Source organism: Podarcis raffonei, chromosome 3, assembly GCF_027172205.1.
Source record: "Podarcis raffonei isolate rPodRaf1 chromosome 3, rPodRaf1.pri, whole genome shotgun sequence".
NCBI classification, from domain to species: Eukaryota; Metazoa; Chordata; class Lepidosauria; order Squamata; family Lacertidae; genus Podarcis; species Podarcis raffonei.
In genome coordinates, this window is record NC_070604.1 from 118,951,551 (window position 1) to 118,974,190 (window position 22,640).

At 43.3% G+C, this 22,640-nt stretch overlaps 2 protein-coding genes across 4 annotated transcripts in view; both read right to left on the minus strand.

The window, feature by feature from the left end:
• LOC128411434 (zinc finger protein 850-like) overlaps positions 1 to 22,640 on the minus strand; it is a 150,194-nt gene that overhangs the window by 63,193 nt on the left and 64,361 nt on the right. The window lies entirely within an intron of this gene.
• On the minus strand, positions 2,694 to 22,446 carry LOC128411438 (L-threonine 3-dehydrogenase, mitochondrial-like). 2 transcript variants are annotated; one of them, XM_053383746.1, is made up of 9 exons: positions 22,341 to 22,446; positions 11,476 to 11,668; positions 10,884 to 10,926; positions 10,402 to 10,472; positions 8,693 to 8,842; positions 8,416 to 8,588; positions 6,656 to 6,746; positions 4,907 to 5,176; positions 2,694 to 3,323 (listed from the first exon to the last, which is right to left on the minus strand). In XM_053383746.1, the coding sequence occupies exons 2-9, from the start codon at positions 11,657 to 11,659 to the stop codon at positions 3,175 to 3,177; spliced, it is 1,131 nt and encodes a 376-aa protein (XP_053239721.1). In that variant the 5' UTR covers positions 11,660 to 11,668; positions 22,341 to 22,446; the 3' UTR covers positions 2,694 to 3,174. The 2 variants fall into 2 exon arrangements, with proteins under 2 accessions (XP_053239721.1, XP_053239722.1); XM_053383747.1 differs by lacking the exon at positions 22,341 to 22,446 and adding an exon at positions 13,940 to 14,059.

Below are 22,640 nucleotides of genomic sequence, written 5' to 3' on the forward strand. Positions count from 1 at the left end.
AAGGCAGCCCTGTTTAGGGAAGCTTTTAATGTTTGATATTTTATCGTGATTTTAATATTCTGTTGGGAGCTGCCCAGAGTGGTTGGGGAAACCCAGCCAGATGGGTGGGGTATAAATAATACATTATTATTATTATTACTCTGCCTGAACACCTGACCCAGGTAAGCCCTTCCCAGCAGGCTGCCACACACTGGATTTGCTGAGGATCTATATGTAAAGTCTGTTTGTAGTCATGAATATCCTAGATGTGATGCAAGGGACGCCAAGGGTCATCTAGTCTAACCCCGTGCAATCACAGCTCGAGAGCCCCTGACAGTTGGCCATCCAACCTGTTTAAAAGCCTCCAACGAAGTAGAGTCCAGTACCTTCAGAGGGAGTCCACTCCATGTTGAGCAGCTCTTCCTATCAAGAAATTATTCCTGTTTTGATTTCAATATATTGTAACTTAGCGTTGCTCTGCTTATAATCCACCAAGAGAATATTCACCTATGGGCTGCTATAGAAATTAAATAATACAGACAGCATTCGTAGAAGGTGACTCTAGTTAACATCTGGGTTGCAGGGTAAATAGAAGCAAACACAGTCGCCTTTGCATTTAGGATTTTATTCAAGTAACCATTACACTAGATTGGGGGGGGGGCGGTGGAGAAAGAAGACAAAATCCTAAAAACTGGCACATAAGTGATACAGAAGCCAAGTAGCAAAGTTCTTCTCAGAAACAGGTATTTATTTTTGTTAAAACAAAACTGCAGAACTTAGAAATATGCAGAATGAGGTGGTTTGCTTACTTCCAACTAAATACATCAGGCTGTAAAACAACAGGATTTTGTTGACTGCACATTGGGGGCAAAACCCAAATGACAGAACCCTCTTAAATGTGTCTTCATATGACTAGTAACTGCATCTACAGCCCAAATCTTAACATAGATCATGATGGTATGCTTGACTTCTTGACACCTCCTCTTATTCACCTCTCACCTTCACAGGATAAAGGACACTGGGAAACATTTTGTTCACAAATTACTGCTTCTTGTTTATATTGTTCATTGAACGTAGTTAAAGGAAATGGAGAAAGCAAAACAAGAATGACAGGTGCTGGCGAGTTACTCCTTGAGATCTTGAGGAGCCCTAAAATGTATTTGTAAGACCCACTGGGCCAAATCTTTTAAAATTTGAACTGTTTGGCAACAAAGAATTGACCAGAAGTTCAAATTTCTCTTGGAACTGTAAATATTATGGGCAAAATCTGAACTTGACAACACATAGGTTTTTTTCCAGATGAAAGTACTTTGGGTAAGAAACGAATGAAAGAAGTGCATCCTGGTACCTGAGAAAGGGAGAGGGGTGTCTCCTGGCCCAAAGGTGGAAGCAGCAAGAACTCCCTACACTGGAGGATTGGAGAACAAAGAGAGTGGAATTTGTGGAGTTGGTGAAGCTGATGGGGAAAATCAGGAATCGACCCGATGAAAAATTCCAAAAGGACTGGAGCAAATTTATTTATTATTTGAAAGAAAACTGTACTTATATGAAAACGTTTGTAACATTAACGTGAAATGTTTAGTAATATGAAATTAAGATGCTGATTTATAAATGAGAATGTGATTTCTTAAGGTTAATATATGATAAAGAAATGATTATGGGAATGCGATAGATATGTTAAATGTTATAGGGATGTCAGAAAGAGAGATGGGAGTCAAAGCTCATTTTGAGCAAATAATATAAGTTGTAAATATGTGTATTGAACTGAAATGAAATATGGAAAATTCAATAAAAATTATGTTTTTAAAAAAAGAGAGAGAAAAGGAGAGGGGGTTGCAGTAGATAGCCCATGTATCATTATGTACTTTGTATATGAAGATGCTGAATGCAGGAAGCCTACTGGATCAGGCCAAACACATCTGTGTGGTCCAGCATCTTACAGTGGTCAAGCAGACGACCCCAAAGCCTACAAGTGAGACATAGCCCTTTCCTGCTGCTGCTGCTTCCTGGCAACTTGTATTCAGAAACATATCGTGTCCCTGAACCAGTGGCAGGGGCAAGAGAGAAAGATAATACATGCAGTTCGGTTAAAAATGCCTCTCCCATGCCAGCTTCTCCCCACCCCATATTTTGAGTGTCTAAAATATCAAGCCTACAGACATGGTCCAAAAGGATTGTCAAGTGAAAGATGCTAATATAACTATATTTCTAACTCTCAATGAAGTTTTCATCCCTCTAAATGGCCAAGATAATCTGCATCAGCCTAGAACACCTGGAGTTGGCATCAGCCATTATTATTATTACTACCAATTAAATCTGTATACCCTCCTATACCCGCAGCCACGTTATCCAAAAGATGAAGTGAATAAACACTGTTCTTTATTTTGCAAGGGCAGATGGATCTAATGTTTAAGATTGCACCCCATGATCAACACAACTGGACGCTCAGCTGACGGGCAATGTGTGCTTAAGGTGAGCCCCACAGATTACTTGTTCACCCCATAGATTGAGTCCATTCTCCCCATAATGATCACCCACTGTCTATTCCCATTATCGTAGCAGCTTCAGGGTTAAGACCACACTGTATATGTCATCCTTAACACCCTCAATCAATGTATCAACTGCAACCTGGAATAAGGTCTCAAGGAGATGTGCACATAAAATAATTTAAAAGTCAAGAACGCAAACACATTTAAAACAAGGTGAAAACAGGAGAAAGTAAAGACTCATTTATCCAGCCTATCAGAACAGAAATATCCCCAATTGTTTCCAGAAAGTGCAGATAGTAAGAGCCTGTAATATCTCTATGTGAATACAATTCCACAGAATATCATCCAGTAACTAAGCCAAATATTTGATCACATGGAAGAGGAACTCAAGAGGGAGAGAATGTCCCTGTGAACATTTGTTGGAGTCTGAGGCAAACAAGTTGCACATTATGAGACAGGAATGATGTTTTTCTGTGAAACGCAGGAGCTACACAGCATCCAGAAGTGCTTTTGAAATTATCTATGTGAGTGCACAGGAGATGGGGGGCAAACAGGAAGAAAGATGAACAGAGATGTGAGCAAGCCTTCCTAGAAGATGGTATTCTGCTGCTGTGCTGCTTCAAGACTTCAAAACAGATGAACACTCAGGATGGCGCTGCCCAGGTCTTGCCAGCTGATCACTTGAGGCTGCCTCACACCTGGAGAGTCAGTTGACCTGGGCAACCCTGGAAATGGAGCGGGCCGAGTCGAGAAAGGTGAACATGGTGTTCACCAGGTCTGGTAGATCATAATCGTGTTTCCATCCCCAATCTTGGCGAGCATTGCTGTCGTCAAAAATCATCGGCCAACTGTCAGCTATAGCACAGGGGGGAAAGACAAAACAGATTGTGTCATAAGCAAATTCCTCCTCGCTTTATGCTTAATTCAATAACTTCAGTGGCTCTCCCCACCCCGCAAAAAAACCCCATTTGCTTTTCTACTTTTAAAAGAAAAAAGAAATGAACAGCAGCTTCAGGAGGGAGAAGTTCTGAAACTGGAAAGCATCAGGGAGGGGAGAGGGCACAAATCTTCTCTCATCTCTTTACCAGAAAATGATGTTCCAAAGGGAGGAGTTTCCTTCTTTCACTGGGATCTATATATTATATACAAGGTATCTGTAGGTCTGTTTGTGATGGTAAATGTCTATGGAACACAGCCTCCCCTCCTTCATTTGAATGTCACCTCCGTCATGAAGTAGGAAAAGTTTCTGCCTAGGTTCAAATGCACACATTTCCCCACTTGGCCCAAAGTAAAGCAATTTTCACCAGGCATTAACTTAGAGATGTTGCCTTTGGGGTGTGGGGAGGAAGACAAGATTCTGGTGGCCCTGAAGGTTTTCACTGGAATGTGTTGCACATTTTATGATGACATTTTACTATTTTATAAAAACCAGTGGTTTTTGCCATACCATTTTGAGGCTCTGCTTCCCACGTACCCCAGTACATCTTTTAATGCTTTCTTGTCTCCCAAGAGCAAATTTGAGCATCCCCATTGCCTATATAGCACCAGACCACTGCAGAACACCACCCACCAACTCTTCTTAGCAGGAACGAATGCTCCTCTGATTGATCTGACTCCTACATTGCTCACTACGGATAAAATCCGACATAATCGACCTGTAAGACTCCTTTCTTGTTATCAAGATGCCTTACAAAGTCAGACCTTTGGATCTGCCAAACCAACTGTATGCCAATTGACAGGAGTCTAACAGCTGAAAAGTGTTTTTCCAGGCACAACCTTGCTATCCAAGTCCCCCACCTTCACTTCACAACTTTTAAGTACTACTTAGATGAGCCTTAACCAACCTGACGGCCTTCAGAAGTTGTGGGTTACAGCCATGTTGGCTGGGGCCAATGGAAGCTATAGTCCAAAAGTTCTGGAAGGCACCAGGTTAGTGAAGGCTAGTTACATCTATCATGCCTTGGCCCAAAGCCCGGTGCCATTCATATGAAGGAGCGTCTCCATCCCCATCGTTCTGCCCAGACACTGAGGTCTAGCGCTGAGGGCCTTCTGGCGGTTCCCTCACTGCGAGAAGCCAAGTTACAGGGAACCAGGCAGAGGGCATTCTCAGTAGTGGTACCCGTCCTGTGGAACACCCTCCCACCAGATGTCAAAGAGAAGAACTACCAGATTTTTAGAAGACATCTGAAGGCATCCCTATTTAGGGAATCTTTTAATGTTTAACAGACCACTGTATAGTACTTTGTTGGAAGCTGCCCAGAGTGGCTGGGAAGCCCAGCCAGATGGGCGGGGTATAAATAATAAATGATGATGATGAAGAAAAGAAACAATGGGATAGAGCCGAGAGGAACACCAGACCCAACTACATCTAGCCTATTTTAAGACCCAGCAACAAGATGAACACACATTGCAGCGAAAGATCAGAGCCCAGTACTGACCTATGGCTTGTCTGACAGCATCTACTTTGTAGGAAACTTCAAGTTCTGGAATATGCTTCTGGACCTCTTGAACCAGCTCCTCGGGAGTAAAACTCAAAGCGCTGATGTTGTATGTCCTCATGCTCAGCCCTTCAGCAGGGGCTTCCATGATCTCCAAGGTAGCTCTCAGGCAGTCATCAATGTACATCATTGGGAGGCGGGTGTCGGGTTTGAGGTTGCACTGGAACTTGCCCGTCTTCATCGCATCGTGGAAGATTTGGACGGCATAATCTGGAGACGAGGAAAGTTAAACAATGTTAACTGGTAATGCAGCTGTAAGAATATAAAAAGAGCCTTTCGGATGAGGCCAATGGCCCATCTTACAGTAGCTAGCAAACCTAGACAGCATCTTAAAAAGCAGCGACATCACCTTGCCGACAAAGGTCCGTATAGTTAAAGCTATGGTTTTCCCAGTCGTGATATATGGAAGTGAGAGCTGGACCATAAAGAAGGCTGATCGCCAAAGAATGGATGCTTTTGAATTATGGTGCTGGAGGAGACTCTTGAGAGTCCCATGGACTGCAAGAAGATCAAACCTATCCATTCTGAAGGAAATCAGCCCTGAGTGCTCACTGGAAGGACAGATCCTGAAGCTGAGGCTCCAATACTTTGGCCACCTCATGAGAAGGCAAGACTCCCTGGAAAAGACCCTGATGTTGGGAAAGATGGAGGGCACAAGGAGAAGGGGACGACAGAGGACAAGATGATTGGACAGTGTTCTTGAAGGTACCAACATGAGTTTGACCAAACTGCGGGAGGCAGGGGAAGACAGGAGTGCCTGGCGTGCTCTGGTCCATGGGGTCACGAAGAGTTGGACACGACTAAACGACTAAACAACAACAACAGTAGCTGGCCAGATACCTACGGGAAGCTGGCAAGCAGGACCCAAGCAATAAGAGCACTATTTCTTCCTGCCGTTTCCAATAAATGGTATTCGGATGCATTCTGCCTCCAACTGTAGAAGCAGAGCATAGCCATCGTGGCTAGTAGCCACTGGCAGCAGTCACCTGCATGAATTTGTCTACTCCTCCTGTAAAGCCATCCAAGTAGACGGCCATCTCTGTCACACACAGCGAAGAAGGAGCTATTGAATGCCTCTCTCTCCTTGATGTTCATCTTCCCTTACATACCATTTCCCCTAACAGTTGAGAAGTAAAGTTACTGACTAGGGCAAGGATAACCAGGCAAAGGGCCTTTTCGGTAGTGGCACCCACGCCCTGTGGAAAGCTCTCCCACCAGATGTCAAGGATCAAGGAAATAAACTATCTGACTTTTAGAAGACATCTGAAGGCAGCCCTGTTTAGGGATGTTTTTAATGTTTGATCTTTTATTGTGTTTTTAATATTCTGTTGGGAGCCACCCAGAGTGGCTGAGAAGGTCTGGCCAGATGGACAGGGGAATACATTATTATTAATTATTATTAACATGAGGACCTCCAGATATTGTGGACTACTCTTCCCATAATCTCTGGTCACTGACCATGCTGGCTGGGGCCAATGGGAGTTGGAATCCACAGAAGGTATCACACTGGCTATTCCTGCACTAGAGAAAGAAATAGAGGATGATAAACAACGGCTGGAGTGTTTATGTGTGAGATACCTATTCCCTCCACGATCTAAGGCAAGACCCCCATTTCCCCCCTCCCTCTTAATATCACTATTGTATTTTATAGGCTAACTTAATCTGTCCAGGCAGCATTGGCCCCCTTACCAGTTGTTCCCCCACCAGGCTGGGAATCAGCTGAGATAATACCAGGGTATCTTAGGCACCGGAAGTCTAGTCCATACCTGTAATGGTAATACTGAACAAGGAAGAAAAAGATACAGTTAGCTACTAATTCTTCTACAGTAGCAACTCTAGCTACCTGGTGTTAGTGGCTTCTTAAAATGTTTATAGAGGAAATTAGGGAAACAGACTGATTTTAGGAGCAAAAAAAGGGACGTTTGCTGCAACAAAGTCTTGTGGCACCTTCAAAACTGAGAGATTAATTGTGGCTGGTGATAGCATTTCACAACCTATCAGCTATTTTTGTTTAATTAATTAATTTTATATCCCTGCCTTTTCTCCATCAAGGAACCCAAAGCAGCGTACATGCAGGTCCCACTTTCCGAATGCTCACAATGTGAAAAAGCAATTACCCAAAGTGAAGAACTGTTACCTAAACCTCGCTATGCACACCACAGATTCAGCTATCAGAGCAGATGGAGTTTTCTCACTTTCTTACTTGTTTATGTTATGCTAAATTGTGGCAGCCATATGGGGGGGGAGAAGCAACCATGCAGGGAGACTGGACAAATCAGTTTTTCCTTTATCTCTTCTTTGCTGTTTGGCTGCAGCCATTTCAGGAAGAAACCATGGAGGGACCGGGGAGAGAGACTGGACAAATCACGGATTAGAAATGTTCCCATAGGAAATATTGGAAATCGTCAGCTTGCTATGCAAACACTTGCCTAGCGAACCATTTCCTGGGAACGCATTGTGTCCAGAAAGCGGGACTTGCATGTACATGTGGTTCTCAGGCAGGCAGTCCATCCACAAACCAACCAGAGTCAGACCTATTCAGCAAGGTGGTGGCCTCATGTACCTTCATAAACATATCTAGTGTCATTGGTAATACAGGAGTTTGTTGTTTACATTCTCTCTCTTAGAATGGAAAAAGGCCTGAAAAGTTAAGAGTGTCAATCCAGTTTTCATGGAGTGGGAGGAGAGAGGGAATGTTCCACAGTGCATGTTGTACCTTTGGAAGTCGAATGGAATCTGTTCCGGAAGTCCGTTCGACTTCCAAAACATTTGGAAACCAAAGCGCGGCTTCCGATTGGCTGCAGGAAGCTCCTGCAGCCAATCGGAAACCGTGGAGTATGTACAGCTTCCGAAAACCTCACTTCCGGGTTTCGATCATTCGGGAGCCGATTTGTTTGCGAGCCAAGGCGTTTGAGATCCAAGGTACGACTGTACTGGCATTTGATGAATTCTCTTGGGTTAAGATGCCATTTGTACAGGTAAGAAACAAAATACAAGAAATTCATTTAAGCAACTTTAAGCACTTTATGCTTAATCAGCTCTGAGTGCTCACTGGAAGGACAGATCCTGAAGCTGAGGCTCCAAGACTTTGGCCGCCTCATGAGAAGAGAAGACTCCCTGGAAAAGACCCTGATGTTGGGAAAGATGGAGGGCACAAGGAGAAGGGGACGACAGACGACGAGATGGTGGGACAGTGTTCTGGAAGCTACCAACATGAGTTTGACCAAACTGCGGGAGGCAGTGGAAGAGTCCACTGGTGTGCTCTGGTCCATGGGGCCACGAAGAGTCAGACACGACTAAACAACTAAACAACTACAAGCACTTTCTGCGCTTTTAGCAGCATTCGCTGTCCATCCACAACACCACAGACAAATGCTCATGAAAGGGGAACCACCACCACACATTGAAGAGGGCTGGAGGCATCTGCATAAGGAAAGGGCAACTCTTACTTCTCCCATGAGCTCAGCATGAACTTTGGAAACACCGTAGATTGTCCTTGGCCTCTGGATGCAGAGATCGGGAGTTGGGTTCCTAGGGGACGTGGGTCCAAATGCTCCAATTGTGCTGGGGACAAAGAGTCTCAAGCTGTGCTCAGCAGCAATATCAAGAATGTTGTGCAATCCTGGGAACAGCAAACAGAGTTATCAGGCTTGAAACCAAGCGTTAACACTCCCAGAGGGAGGCAGGAACAGCTAAACAAACAATATGAAGCAAGCTGACATCTACCGGTGATATTCACAGATCTTGCCAAAGGGACATTGGCTTCTCCAACAGCGCTGAGCAAAGCGCTGTAATGAAACAGCCACGTAATCCGGTTGTTCACCACTATCTCACGGAGGTTCTTGTAGTCCAAAATGTCAGAGTAGATGAAAGGACCTAAGAGGAGGAGGAAGGTGAAAGCATGAAGGTAAGAAGCAGCGTAAGAACCTACAAACTGGAGAGGGTCACCTGCCTTTTGGACAAAAGCCTGTTGATGGAAAACAGAATCTCAAGGAATTCCATTCTCATGTTCTCTGCAGAACACTGCATGTGTAACGAACTTCATACACATGTCTGTGCATCCTTTCATGTACATACAGAACGATCCATTACAAACAGGCGCAAAAATGTTTTGACCATGATGTTGTGCACCATCAGTTGTGCACATTAATCAGCAGGTGTCCATGGCAGTCACCCCCAAACATACATACATCTACTGCATAGCAGCTAGGCCAAATTTGACACTTGTTTCAGTTGACCAAGGCACTGTTTGAAACAGCACAAGAACTGCAAAACTGATTTCGCCAGAGACCTTCAAAGTATAAAAAAAGATGAGTGCATGCACAACAAAGCAAAGGACGACATAACTACAGCATCTCCAGCTCTTGAAAAGCTATGCACTGTTCACAGAGCCAGATCTCATTTGATGCAAGCATTTTGCTTTGTTTGAACATCCATTTGGAAGATCTTTTTGCTTTGATCAGTTTCCTTCTGTACCAGGAAAATACCACTGACAAGGCAAATTGCATGGCGAGATTTAGAGAAAAATGTATCAGGCATATGAGGAAAAAGTTTCCCACCACACCGTATACAAAACTAGAAGCTTGGTTAAACTGGTTACTTCATTTTTTGTGTGCTGTGATAAGCATGCAAGAGATCTATAGCTAGCACTAAGCTGGCCTGTCAATGCTGCTTGTATAACTACTGAGGAGTTGGTTAAAATATAGAGCTACATGCATGGAATACCACACAGGATTTTCTTACATGCCTGGGGTCACTATGATAAAGGTTTACAATATGCCCTAAGCTGGAACCAGACAATAGCTTTTAAGAAAGGTAAAAGGATGATAAAAACATTGTTTTCCACTGGAATACACACTCATTTATTTTTCCTGCCATTGGCAACTGTCAAACAGGATTTACAAGGTTTTGAGGTACTGCAATACCCTGTGAGCCAAAAGCAACAGTGGAATGAGTGAGTACACCACAAATTAGGATGTCTCTTCATTCCACTTTTCAACTCTATTGCCTCTCTTCAAAGCAGAACATCACACTGTTGCCTGTTCAGCATGATTAGATATGACATACATTTAATGCACAGGTGTCCTTTGGTTCGTTTACTATTTATGTTCACACAGAAATAAGCGAGTCAATTCAATTGCTGTTGCACTAGCATCAACACAAACCCTTTCTAGTTATACTGCATACATGTTGGCTTTGTTTTATGGAAAATATGAAAATTGTTGGGCAAAGATTCTTTCAAAATACATTCACCATTATTTTAATATGCCAAATGCCTATTTTTAGGCTTAGGTCAGCAAATTCAGGTGAACTGGAAGAAACAGGAAGGTGAAATATAGCATATAACTAAGTTTTCAAGATCCTTTGTCAAAGAGGATCACTGCTGCTGGAATGTAATCATAGTGTGGCTCTCTCATCATAATCTGGTCACTTACCGCTATGAAAGACATTATCAGGGGGCTTCCTAATATCTGATAGGATTACATTGTTCTTTCCAAAGCGTTTTCTAGAGAAGACAGAAAGATTAGACTCAGAACAGCTCTTCTGAATTCATTTTAATTAGCACGATAGGTTCTGGACAAGACTCTTTGAACAGAACTAGTTTTGCTAGGTGATGTGCCTTCTAGCCCAAAGTTCCTGCACTCTGAAATAGCAGCATCGACAACCCTCCTGCATCAGAAAACATCAGCCAACAACATATGGATTCAGTTTTGTGATCAACCCAGATCAGTGTACAATACAATCTCCATTGCCTCCCTGCTTTTCTTCCCCTGGCACAACTTTAGGATTGTGAATGAGATGTGCCTGATTTTCACCTTCTAACTACAAGTAAATGTGATCATTCATGGGAAATCTTAACCTGTATCTTCAAAAAGGGCACCAGAACTTCTAGTTGTAAATAGAAATTACAGCTTACCTCAAGAGCTTAGCAAGTCCTACTCCAAGTTGGCCAAGTCCCCCTACAAAACAAGATTAAATGTTTACAACACCTGAAATGTTATGCCTTCTAACAACACAAATAAAAATACTTTATGTTCTGCAGAGACTGAGAACTTTAGACATAAACTCAATTAACAGAAGCCATCAAAGGAAGCTACAGATGGGTTATTTACTTTAGAGACTTTGACCTGCACAAGAATGACCTGTAGTGTACTAAATCCTCAAACCTCAAAATTACTACCTCACAAAACATTGGCATTTCAAGAGGGCTTTGGTTCAAGAAAGAAGTGGCAGATTATCCATCATCTACAATAATCAGATGGAAGCTGAACCCTCTTTTTCCAGGGCTACATTTGGAGCAATGCTCCTGTTCTCAGTGGTCTGGAGTGAGGTAGAATGGACAGGCCTACGTGTACAAGGGGATAAGGGCTCCAAGAGGGTTCACAGTGTTTCTCTAAACCAGTATTTACATATAATCAGATGACTATCAATACAGGTGGTCTGATACAAAGAAATACAAACAGAAGAGAGGAAATCAACTGCAAAGTACTGCTTAACAGCAGACTGACCTGTAATTAACACCCGTGGATGGTCCGATTCTGAGAACGACACCGAGTGAAAGCTGGCGTCTGAAGCTACCTGCCGTGGTGAGAAACCAAGACACCTAACCGGCACAACAGCAACTTGACAGCCACAGCCAGGTTTCTGCAGCACCTGCTTGACAGCTCGGCTCAAGCTCCTCATGGCTGGCATTTTTCAAGGCTGTTGGAAGAAAAGGAAATTTCACGGTCACTAATAAGAGGTTCTACAAGCAGTCATTTTTCATAAGCGCTTCAGAAAAACCAGCTCTGCCTGAATTACCCAACAATTCATTAGCTACAGTGGGAGTACTCATATACAGTGGTACCTCAGGTTAAGTACTTAATTCGTTCCAGAGGTCCGTTCTTAACCTGAAACTGTTCTTAACCTGAAGCACCACTTTAGCCAATGGGGCCTCCTGCTGCAGCTGTGCCACCAGAGCATGATTTCTGTTCTCATCCTGAAGCAAAGTTCTTAACCTGAGGTACTATTTCTGGTTTAGCGGAGTCTGTAACCTGAAGCGTATGTAACCTGAAGCATATGTAACCCGAGGTACCACTGTACGCTCAATGGTAGAGCTGCTGGTCGATAGTACACAGCAGTCATGGCTAGTATCTATGTCAGGCATCCCCAACCTTCGGCCCTCCAGATGTTTTGGACTACAATTCCCATCATCCCTGACCACTGGCCCTGTTAGCTAGAGATCATGGGAGTTGTAGGCCAAAACATCTGGAGGGCCGCAGGTTGGGGATGCCTGATCTATGTCCTGTATTGAAGGCAGCATGTCTCTGAATAACAGTTGTTAGGGAGTGTTATTGCATTCAGGCCCTGCTTGTTGATTTCCCACGGGAACAGACTGCAGAACTAGGTGGGCTTTTGGTTCTGATCCAAGATGGCAACTCTTATGTTCTTAGCATGTGCTTTGCATCTTCACATAGGAGTCTTTCCAGGAAACCATAGAAAAATGCTGCCAGTCACAAACAACACTCATGTAGTTGGAACAGTTCGACTCTGCAACACAGTTTACTATGCACTCAGAACACTGGCATGCCACTGTCAGAAAGGGAAGTGCCTGAATCAACACAGGGCCAGCAAAGCTTTGCTATCCCAATATGGCAATTTGCTTGAGGGGACTCCCTTGTTATAACTGTTGATTATAAAACAAATTATCAGTTCTGACAGCTAAATTGTCATGTCTGCTGGTCTACACGGTCAAAGTCTACACCAGGGCTTTCCAAATTTTTTCATGTTGGTGACGCACTTTTTACACATGCATCATTTTGCCACACAGTAATTCAAGTTTTACTAACAAACCACAGGTTAAACTAACCTCTTTCCAGCCCTGGGAAGATCACGGGGAGCATTTACGCAACACACCTACACACTGCAGCCAGCACATTAATGTGTCGCGACACACAGTTTGTAAAGCTCTGGTCTACACTGTATTAACAACACGGCATGCAATGAACTTCTCTTGCACAAGGCCCATTGAAATGAACAGATGCTACAGAAGAACATATTATTTCAGGGACTACTGTACATTAAATTTGTACCATGCTTTTCCGCAACCATCAAGTTCTGTGCACCCTACTTAACTCAGTAGAGCATGAGACTCTTAATCTCAGGGTTGTGGGTTTGAGCTCCATATTGGGCAAAGGATTCCCGCATTGCAGGGGTTAGACTAGATGACCCTTGTGGTCCCTTCCAACTCTACAATTCTATGATTTTATGAATCAGTTAAGATTAGCTTTGATTGTAAGAGAACACTGTATAATGTTAAGACCAGAATGAAGACCAATAATAAATCTTCACTGATGTAATAGAATAGCATAGACACTTTTTTAAAAAAATCACAATACATCACTGCAGTAAAAATAGAAATCATATTGCATACTAATCATATTTCTATCATAAATTCCTGTTCAGCATGAGACATACTTTTGAAACTTCCAAGTAACAAACGCACGCACAACACAGTATTAAGTACCATTCCTGCTGGCTTGCTACCTAATGTTACAGCTTCTTGAAGGCAGCCAGAATCAGCAAGGTCCTAGCTACACCTGTTGTCTATAAATCTAGTGCAGAGGGGTTAAGAAGACTGACTGCAGGCTCATGCAATTCATTAAATTTGCAGTACCTTCCCTCGCAACCGTGCAAAGAAATAGGGATTCGATTAGAGAGAACACACCTATTACAAAATATATACCATTTTCCTGTACACCCCCCAACCACAAAGTAGAATCTTGCTCAGCCCAACTTCACTTTAATAAGTGCTCAAAGCTTACAGTTAATAGAGCTCAGCCAGAAATAAATTAGTGAGACGCATACATTGTGGGGGTGGGGAGGTAGAAGGCCAGACATCACACTTATTGACACATTTAAAAAATAATAAATAGTAAAGATTCCCCCCCCACACACACACTGCAAGGATATAGCTGTCCAGGGGTCCTTTACCTTTTTATCTTTACCTAGTCAACAAGTGTTCCATCTAGCTAGATGGCCAGTCTAGAAGTAAAGGGTAATTGACAGCTGAAGTCAGGCTAGGGTGAAAGCTTCATAGTCATCTTGGGGTGCCAAGTTCTTGCCCTATAATGGCTGTCAGTCTGGAGTTCTTAATACCTTAGTATCCCCCAGCTGTTAAAAGAAATTGATCATTTGACCTCCTTCATCTGTTTGCAAATGTGTACTGAAGTTTTCCCCCCCTGTATAGGCAAAGCACTTGTACCACGACTGCAGGTTTTCCATCCTTATCAGGATGTTGCTCGTCTTTTTGGGGAGACTGTGCACCGGGTATCCTGGAAGTCTAATTTCCATCCATTATGCCTCTGGAGTTTCCTAATACTGAATGTGACTTTCAAGAAAGCTTGCTCTTATCCCATGTTTTTCTTTGTTGTAAAAGACAGAGTTCTAATGCCCTACTGACCTAAGATCCTACACATCTCTTTACTCTAGCTTTTGAAACCTGAGCTTCATATTTTTAGGACTTGCTTTTTTTCCTGTGCTGTTTAAACTTTTTTAATATTCTGTTTTAATTGTTGTAACCTGCCCTGGGACCTTGGAGAGGGCAAGAGCTAATGATGGCTATTTCACAATCTAAGCATCCAGTCAGAATCCATTCTTCACACTCACACAGTTCATAATTGATTACATTATATCAGGGTATTAAAAGATTAGAATAATAGAAAAGGACATTAAAGTGCTTCAATAAGGTTAAAAGCTACACACCTTCTAAAGTTGATATACATGAATACAAGAACACACATTATACTCTCGGAACTTACATAAATCCTCACATCACCAACTGACGGAAACTACTACTTTTCATGTATATCAGTAATAGTGCTAAACCTTAGCACTTGAAGGGAAAATGACATCTGTGTCTGGTTATTAAAATTCTGCTGACTGGGTCCCATTTAGCATCTAAGAGAAGCCATCAAACTAGAGATAATTCATTTATTCTAAATGCAACTGGAAAAAAAATTCTAAAAAGCAAATCTTTAAACAGTGTCTTCCTTCTTCCCAATACAGTAAGATTTTTTTTTCTCAGCTTACCTTCCCTTTTTTGCCAGTGGCTTTGCAAAGCAAGAAGGAAAAGAAGAGGGGGGAGACATTTATAGGGCACAGCCTCTCTCCGTCAAGCCAATTGGAGTTCTTGAAAGAGTGGGAGTTGTCCATTACACAGAAAAAGGGTGTGCTCGAGAACACATGGTATCAGCACAAAACACACATCATAATCCAGGTTGTTTGATTTAAAAATAGCGTCACCACACAATGGGTACAGAACTTTGAAGACAAGAAGCAACAGCAACGCTGCTTTTCTAATAAGACAGGGCATGCTTGCCTGGTTCACTGGATTAATACTTTATCCTAAATTAACACCTGCCAACTATTGTTTTAATGGAAACTGAAGTAATGGTACTATAAACTGGATTTGTTTGGCTTAAAAAGAAAGATAAAAAACTCTCCGATAGTACTTCAATTTACACAACTGGTAAACTAAAAAGCCTCTAAGGTTTAGTCTGAAATGATGGTGATGGTGATAATAATTTATTATTTAATAATAATAATTTATTATTTATACCCCACCCATCTGGCTGGCTTTCCCCAGCCACTCTGGGTGGCTTCCAGCAGAATATTAAAATACAATGATTCATCCAGTATTAAAAGAGTCCCTAAACATATACATATACATATACATATATATATATATATATATATACACACACACACACTGTATATATAAGATGGATCACAAAGTATGAATCGTGGGGCATTTTTTTTACACTTAATACTTAAATTTATTAACACAAACTTGATGGATCAATGGTGTGACTCATCAGTACCAGGCAGTTTCCTATGTTCTAAAAACAAAGTTATGTAAGCCTTACTGCTGGCAGATAGGTAATAGAAGTAATATCCTCTGGCTGCAGCGTGACAGATCTCCAGAGTGATAACGTAACCTAGGCACCTGCTACGCACACAGAAATCAAGAACATTTTGCATAAATTGGCAGACCTCAGGTTCATTCAGCAACAAGAAGGCTATTGTTAGGGACCCTGGAGGTCTTCTTTTGCTGTAATTAACAAATTTAGGGGAGAGGGTAGCAATTTGAAGCATGAAATCAATAGAAGGCCTCTAAAGAAAATTGAGGAACTGGACTATGACCCACCAGCTGGTTTTCTACAGAAGAAAACTGGTAGCAATAAGCATGCTTTTATGAAGATAACTTAATGTACCATGTAGTTTAGTCCTTAGGTAAGCTGAATTGAAGCTTTTAAGAGCTGTAGATTCCAGTGAACAAAATGGGAAAACTAGAGATTATGTTATATCAATCTACTGTAATTCTTTCATCGATGTACTTAATAGCTGTCCAATTAAAGTTAAACACACTGCTATTTGGAGAAGCCATCCAAAGGGACAAGATTCACACCCAAAGTTTTCAGCACTAGAAAACTGCAAGTTAGTCCTGCAACAAAATGTTGCAGTCTGAAAAACTCCTTTTCAGGGCTCCATATATCCAACTCCCCACCTGGCATCCCCCCCCAAAAGAAACACCTCCTCTTACACACAGTATGTTCAGTGCTCACTGAGCTGCTTTAGGAGGTCTCTCCTGTTAGAGGTTTCCACTTTTTTCCATTCCGCTTGCTATTTCTGCAAGCATCAGGGCTCACCTGAACACGCCAACACCTCCCTCTTGTGCCTGGACGGTGCCATTTCTGCTACGAATGCATTGGCAGTCAGGAAGACGTTCACAGTTGTGCAGACTCTACTACTGAGCAGAAATCACCAACACTGCACCTGCCAGTGTCCACAGAGGTTCCAAACTCTGAGCTATCATTAAGAAAAAACATAGCCCTCCTAGAAAGAAAATTAAGCAAATTGTGCAAGCACTCTTCTAATTTTTTTAAAAAAAATTTTTGGGGTGAAACGACCCAGTCTGGCTGCTCCCACCTATCCATGTTTTTAGCCAATGAGTGAAGCCAATGCAGTGATTGATGAATTGTATTCATACCAGGCAACAGGAATCCCTGGGACCTTAAAGAGCTGTTTCTCCCTCTGCTTTACTTCCCTTTTCCCTTTTCTAGTAGTCCTTGGAATCTCCGTATTTTGCACTTCCTGGGAATCAAAAAATTTAGAGGAGGAGGAGTGGAGAGGAACTGACAGGATGCATTTCATTCCACTTGCAGAGATACTTTTTTTAAACAAACAAAGCCCTTTTTTTTAAACAAACAAAGCCTGCATGGGACTGTGTGGGGATCTCTTTATCAAAAATTCTACAAATTAACTCTTCCCAACTGCAATCAATGATATTCAAAAGTATTTACTTGGGCTGAATTGTACCCTACATTATTCGGGGGAGTGGGTGGCGCTGTGGTCTAAACCACTGAGCCTCTTGGGTTTGCTGATCGGAAGGTTGGTGGGTTCAAACCTGCACAACGGGGTGAGCACTCATTGCTCTTTCCCAGCTCCTGCCAATCTAGCAGTTAAAAAGCATACCAGTGCAAATAGATATATAGGTACTGCTGTGGTGGGAAGGTAAACGGCGTTTCCATGCTCTCTGGCATTCATCATCATGTCCCTTTGCGCCAGAAGTGGTTTAGTCATGCTGGCCACATGACCGGGAAAGCTGTGGACAAACGCTGGCTTCCTCGGTCTGAATTGAGATGAATGTTGCACCCCATAGTCGCCTTTGACTGGACTTAACCGTCCAGTAGTCCTTTACCTTTTACCCATGTCATTATTGTTGCAAGGCAATTTTAGACTAGACATATTATCCATTTAATAAGAGGATTTCATTTTTAACTTGGCAGCACTGAACAGTGTGCAACGTCACTCCCATGCTTACGCAGATTCTCACTTTTATGTCTCTAGGTCTATTACAGCAAGTTCCTTTCCTGGAATTGCTTTTAAAACTGCAATGCCCATTTTGATTTCAAGGCGCTCTTAAATTACAACCCATAACTCTTAGCTCATGACAGCCAAGTGCTAGGTTAACCTCTGGCTCACACACTGCATTGAGCAATATAGCTTGTGCAGCAGTTACTACGCACTGCCTGCAGCACAGTTAGTGGACGATTTATGGGTCTCCCATTGCCTCTTCAGCTACTGCAGGAATGGAGTGCTGCTGCAGCAACACGTGCAAGGACTTTTTTTTGAAAAATGCTGATGAAATAGAAGTTCAGAGGAAAGTGAAAGACAAACGTTGGAATTCAACATTAAGTGGCACTGGAATGAAATGCAGACCATGATGCATTTTATTTCTGGAAGGCGGCAGGCAGCACCTTTGCCATTAATTTCTATGCAATTTGATACCTGAACTTTGCAGAACTTTCGCTGTTTACCTTCCCGCCGGAGCGGTACCTATTTATCTACTTGCACTTTGACATGGTTTCAAACTGCTAAGTCTTGAATTTTATGTATTTTTGTGTGGTTTTTATTTTGTTTATTTTTTGTTTTTGATTGTTATACGTTTGTTGAAAATACCAATAAATATTTAATAAAAAAAAAAAATCAAACTGCTAGGTTGGCAGGAGCAGGGACCGAGCAACGGGAGCTCACCCCGTCGCGGGGATTCGAACCGCCGACCTTCTAATCGGCAAATCCTAAGCTCTGTGGTTTAAGCCACAGCGCCACCCGCGTCCCTCAAGGTGGTTGTGCTCACATCCTATTAAAATGAGTGTAACTTAAATTATTAATTAGCAACTTGATAAAGCGGGACTTCAACACAATTAACTACAGTACACACATATTTTTTGCACATTTTAATGGCAAACTCTGGAATGTAAGAAGAAAACTCCGACTCCTCTGCACCTGCACTATAAATATTCTATTTGGGAAGCTACAATTTGCCCTAGATTCTTAAGGCATATGTTTGCAGTTCGGGGGGGGGGGGAAGAGATGAGGAAAGTTGGTATTAGCATTATGCAACTCCCTCTGAAAACAAAAGTTTCACCAACATGAGGAGTGACCTTCGTGGCCTTGTTAAGTCATTGCCTCACCTCACCTTGAGGACACGAGATGAAAATCGTAAGGTATTGTGTAAACGGAATAGTATTACAGAAATAATCCTCTTTCTACACTGGGTGCCCAAATAGGCCAGGGAGAAATAAAGGTGGTTTCCTCTCTTTCTTAAAAAAAAACATGAAGAGAAAAAGCAATAGCTTTCCCAAAATGCCCAAACAGACTACAGGCTACACATGTACATTGCTCTCCTGTGATCATGCTGCCTCAGCAGCAGAAAGCACCATAAAGCACCATGCAGGCAACCCTTATGGATCAAGTTTAGACTACTGCATAGGGAAAGAAGTTGACGCGGGTGGCGCTGTGGGTTAAACCACAGAGCCTAGGACTTGCCGATCAGAAGGTCAGCAGTTCAAATCCCTGTGACGGAGTGAGCTCCCGTTGCTCGGTCCCTGCTTCTGCCAACCTAGCAGTTCAAAAGCACGTCAAAGTGCAAGTAGATAAATAGGTACTGCTCCGGCGGGAAGGTAAACGGCGTTTCCATGCATTGCTCTGGTTCGCCAGAAGCGGCTTAGTCATGCTGGCCACATGACTCGGAAGCTGTATGCCGGCTCCCTCCGCCAATAAAGTGAGATTAGCGCCGCAACCCCAGAGTTGGTCACGACTGGACCTAATGGTCAGGGGTCCCTTTACCTTTACTGCTTGCCTGCCTTCAGCCTGGGGCAGTGCAGGAGAAGAGTCCAGCTGATGGGAACGTATGAGACCTGTGCCCAAGCCCCTGACTCCATTGGATTCTTAAAGCTCCAAGGGGACCCATGGGCACTTACACACACACTTGCACGCACACACACACATACCAGTTTAAAAGGCTCTGGGAGGTGAGAAAAGCTTTTGGGGAAGCATGCTTTCAAAGGTACTCCCACATCCCTGGACCAATTCCCTCCCCAGCAAAGACAACACTAGGTTTCCTGCTGCCTCCTCTTTCAAGAGCTGGCTGCTACGGAGCAGGAGGAGAATGCGAGTAAGGAATAGTCCATGCATCCAGCTAGGAAAGCAGGACCCACAGCAGCAAGGGAAATAAAGGTTTCAAAGGGAGATGAGCTTCACACATCTTACTAGCTGCCCTTCACATCTGCAGCCAATGTGCAAGACTTTTTCTCTGTACAAGCATACCAGCAATTTGACCACATGGGATGGTGCTACTTAGCTGCCAGTGTGCAGAGGTGGACCAGCTGGACCTCAGGATGGGGAGAGACAAAGTCGGGTATGATGCAGGTGGTGATAACAAAACATCTTGGCCGCCAGGTTATCGAGAAAAAGGAAGTGAACTTAAAACAGGCTACCCTTTGCCCTTTAAGATACTATCTGAGACCTTTTAACTTTTTGCACTAATTTAACAGCAATTTGGTGCATGGGTCAGTCCTCATTAACTGCTGCTGTGTAGAGGCGGGCAAACAGATTCTACTCAGCCCAAGAGGGTGTTTCAGGATGGGAAGAGAGAAGCTGAGCATGCTGCAAACACCAGTGATGCACTGGTGTCTGTGGGGGTCACCTCGAATGTATCCATTTGGTGTCTCCCCTTCTGGGATACAATTAAAGGTAAGGGTAAAGGGACCCCTGACCATTAGGTCCAGTCGTGACCGACTCTGGGGTTGCGGAGATCATCTCACTTTATTGGCCAAGGGAGCCGGTGTACAGCTTCCGGGTCATGTGGCCAGCATGACTCAGCCGCTTCTGAGAACCAGAGCAGCACACGGAAATGCCGTTTACCTTCCCGCTGGAGCGGTACCTATTTATCTACTTGCATTTTGTGCTTTCGAACTGCTAGGTTGGCAGGAGCACGGACCGAGCAACGGGAGCTCACCCCGTTGCGGGGATTCGAACCGCCGACCTTATGATCGGAAAGTCCTAGGCTCTGTGGTTTAACCCACAGCGCTACCCACGTCCCTCATGGGACACCTGTGGCCCTGCAAAAGTGGCAGACGGACTTTCAGTGACAGGTACGGGAGAGGGAGAGAGAGAAGCTCCTGTCTGGGAGGGTCTATCATGGGGCAGGGAAAATAAGGGCTAGACAAGTGCATGCACTTGTACAGCGTTTCTGCACTTTACAATTATCTCACTATTGATTTGGTATGAATAATCTTCTAAACCTCTGGCTTAAGCCTCATCCCCTACTGAAACAGAGCCTAAAGCCAGTTCCACAACATAAATTTAAAGCACATGAGTTCTGGGAACTTTAGTTTAAGGGTGCTGGGAACTGCAGCTCTGAGAGGGAAACTACAGTTCCTCAATAATCTTCGGAGGAAAGTGATGTGTTTTAAATGTTAATGGAACACACATGCCTTCTGCCACCTCCTGCCCCTAACATATTAAATTTTCAAGACTGAGCGCCTCAGGGCAGGGACCCACACTTTTTGCCTCTGCTCTGTAAAGCACCAGGAATAAGGAGGATGGCAACATGAAGGGCTGGAAGTGCTATTCAGCAAGCAAGGTAGGTCTGCTTAAAAATAATAACCAAAATAAATCAGCATAGAAACAACACCTGGAAACATACATCAGGGAAGAAAGGGGTTTGCTGGTTGTTGTTTTTTTAAGGGAGGGCTAAGATTTTTCAACCAAAACAAAACAGCATAGATAATAAATTTAAATAAATTGCTATTTCAGTACATTTGCTGCTGAGAGAGACAGATCGAGATTGCTGAAAAATCTTAGTCATTCCATTGGGAGGGAAAAACAGAGGAGTTTAATAAGATTACACCACAAAAAAGCCAGCCAAGAAAACAAAAACCTTTTGTTTTTTTCCTTTTTGAAACGTACCACTTTATTCTGATCTTTGTTGTTAGCCACCCTAGAAACACTTTACAATTATTATTAATTTCATGTCTATACCACTTCTAATTAAAAAAACAAAACCCCAGCATCAAAGCAGTTTACAACCTACATTAAAGCACCTAATAAAACAACCCAGGATAAAACAATACAGAAGAAAGTCAAGTATAACGCATACATTCAAAATGCATTCTTGTTCTGTGTGTGCGTGTTTAAAGAAAAACACATAATTCAATAAATGCCCAGGAGACAGTGGAGGCTTGATGGAAACCAGAGCAGCGGGTGGAAGAAATGAGGCTTTCCTCTGAGCATGTGCAGAGACCCTCTCCTACCCCCCCCCAAAAAACCCCTTAAAATTAATTGAGGTGGAGCCTCTGGGGCATTTTGAGAACTCAAGTATTCGGTTTTTGTTTTATTGTGTTCTCGTTTTGTATTTTTTTTCTGTTGCGAACCGCCATAACAATAAAATAAAAAAAATAAAATAAAATAAAATAAAAAATGGGAGAGAAAGGAGGACAAAGGATGGTTCTGAGGATAGGAAATAAATACGCGCTCCCTCACTCACCTGTTTTCTTTCTTTTTATTTTCCCCCCCTCACACGCGACCAAATCCTTCCCGCTGCTCCTCCTCCGCCGCCTCACGACCCACCTGACGCAACGGCTCCGGCACCTGCCCTTATATAGCCTAGCGCCGGCTCGCGGCGAACCGCTCTCCGGCTCCCGCCTCCTGATAGGCTGGTGTCGGGCCGCCGCTTCCCTCCCCCGCCGCGCCTCCCTCGACGTAGCGGAGGCAAAGCGGCCTCGGCCAATGAGGGGCGCCGCGCCGAGCCGCGCGGGGTTACTATGGAAACCGCTTGGCGGCGGCC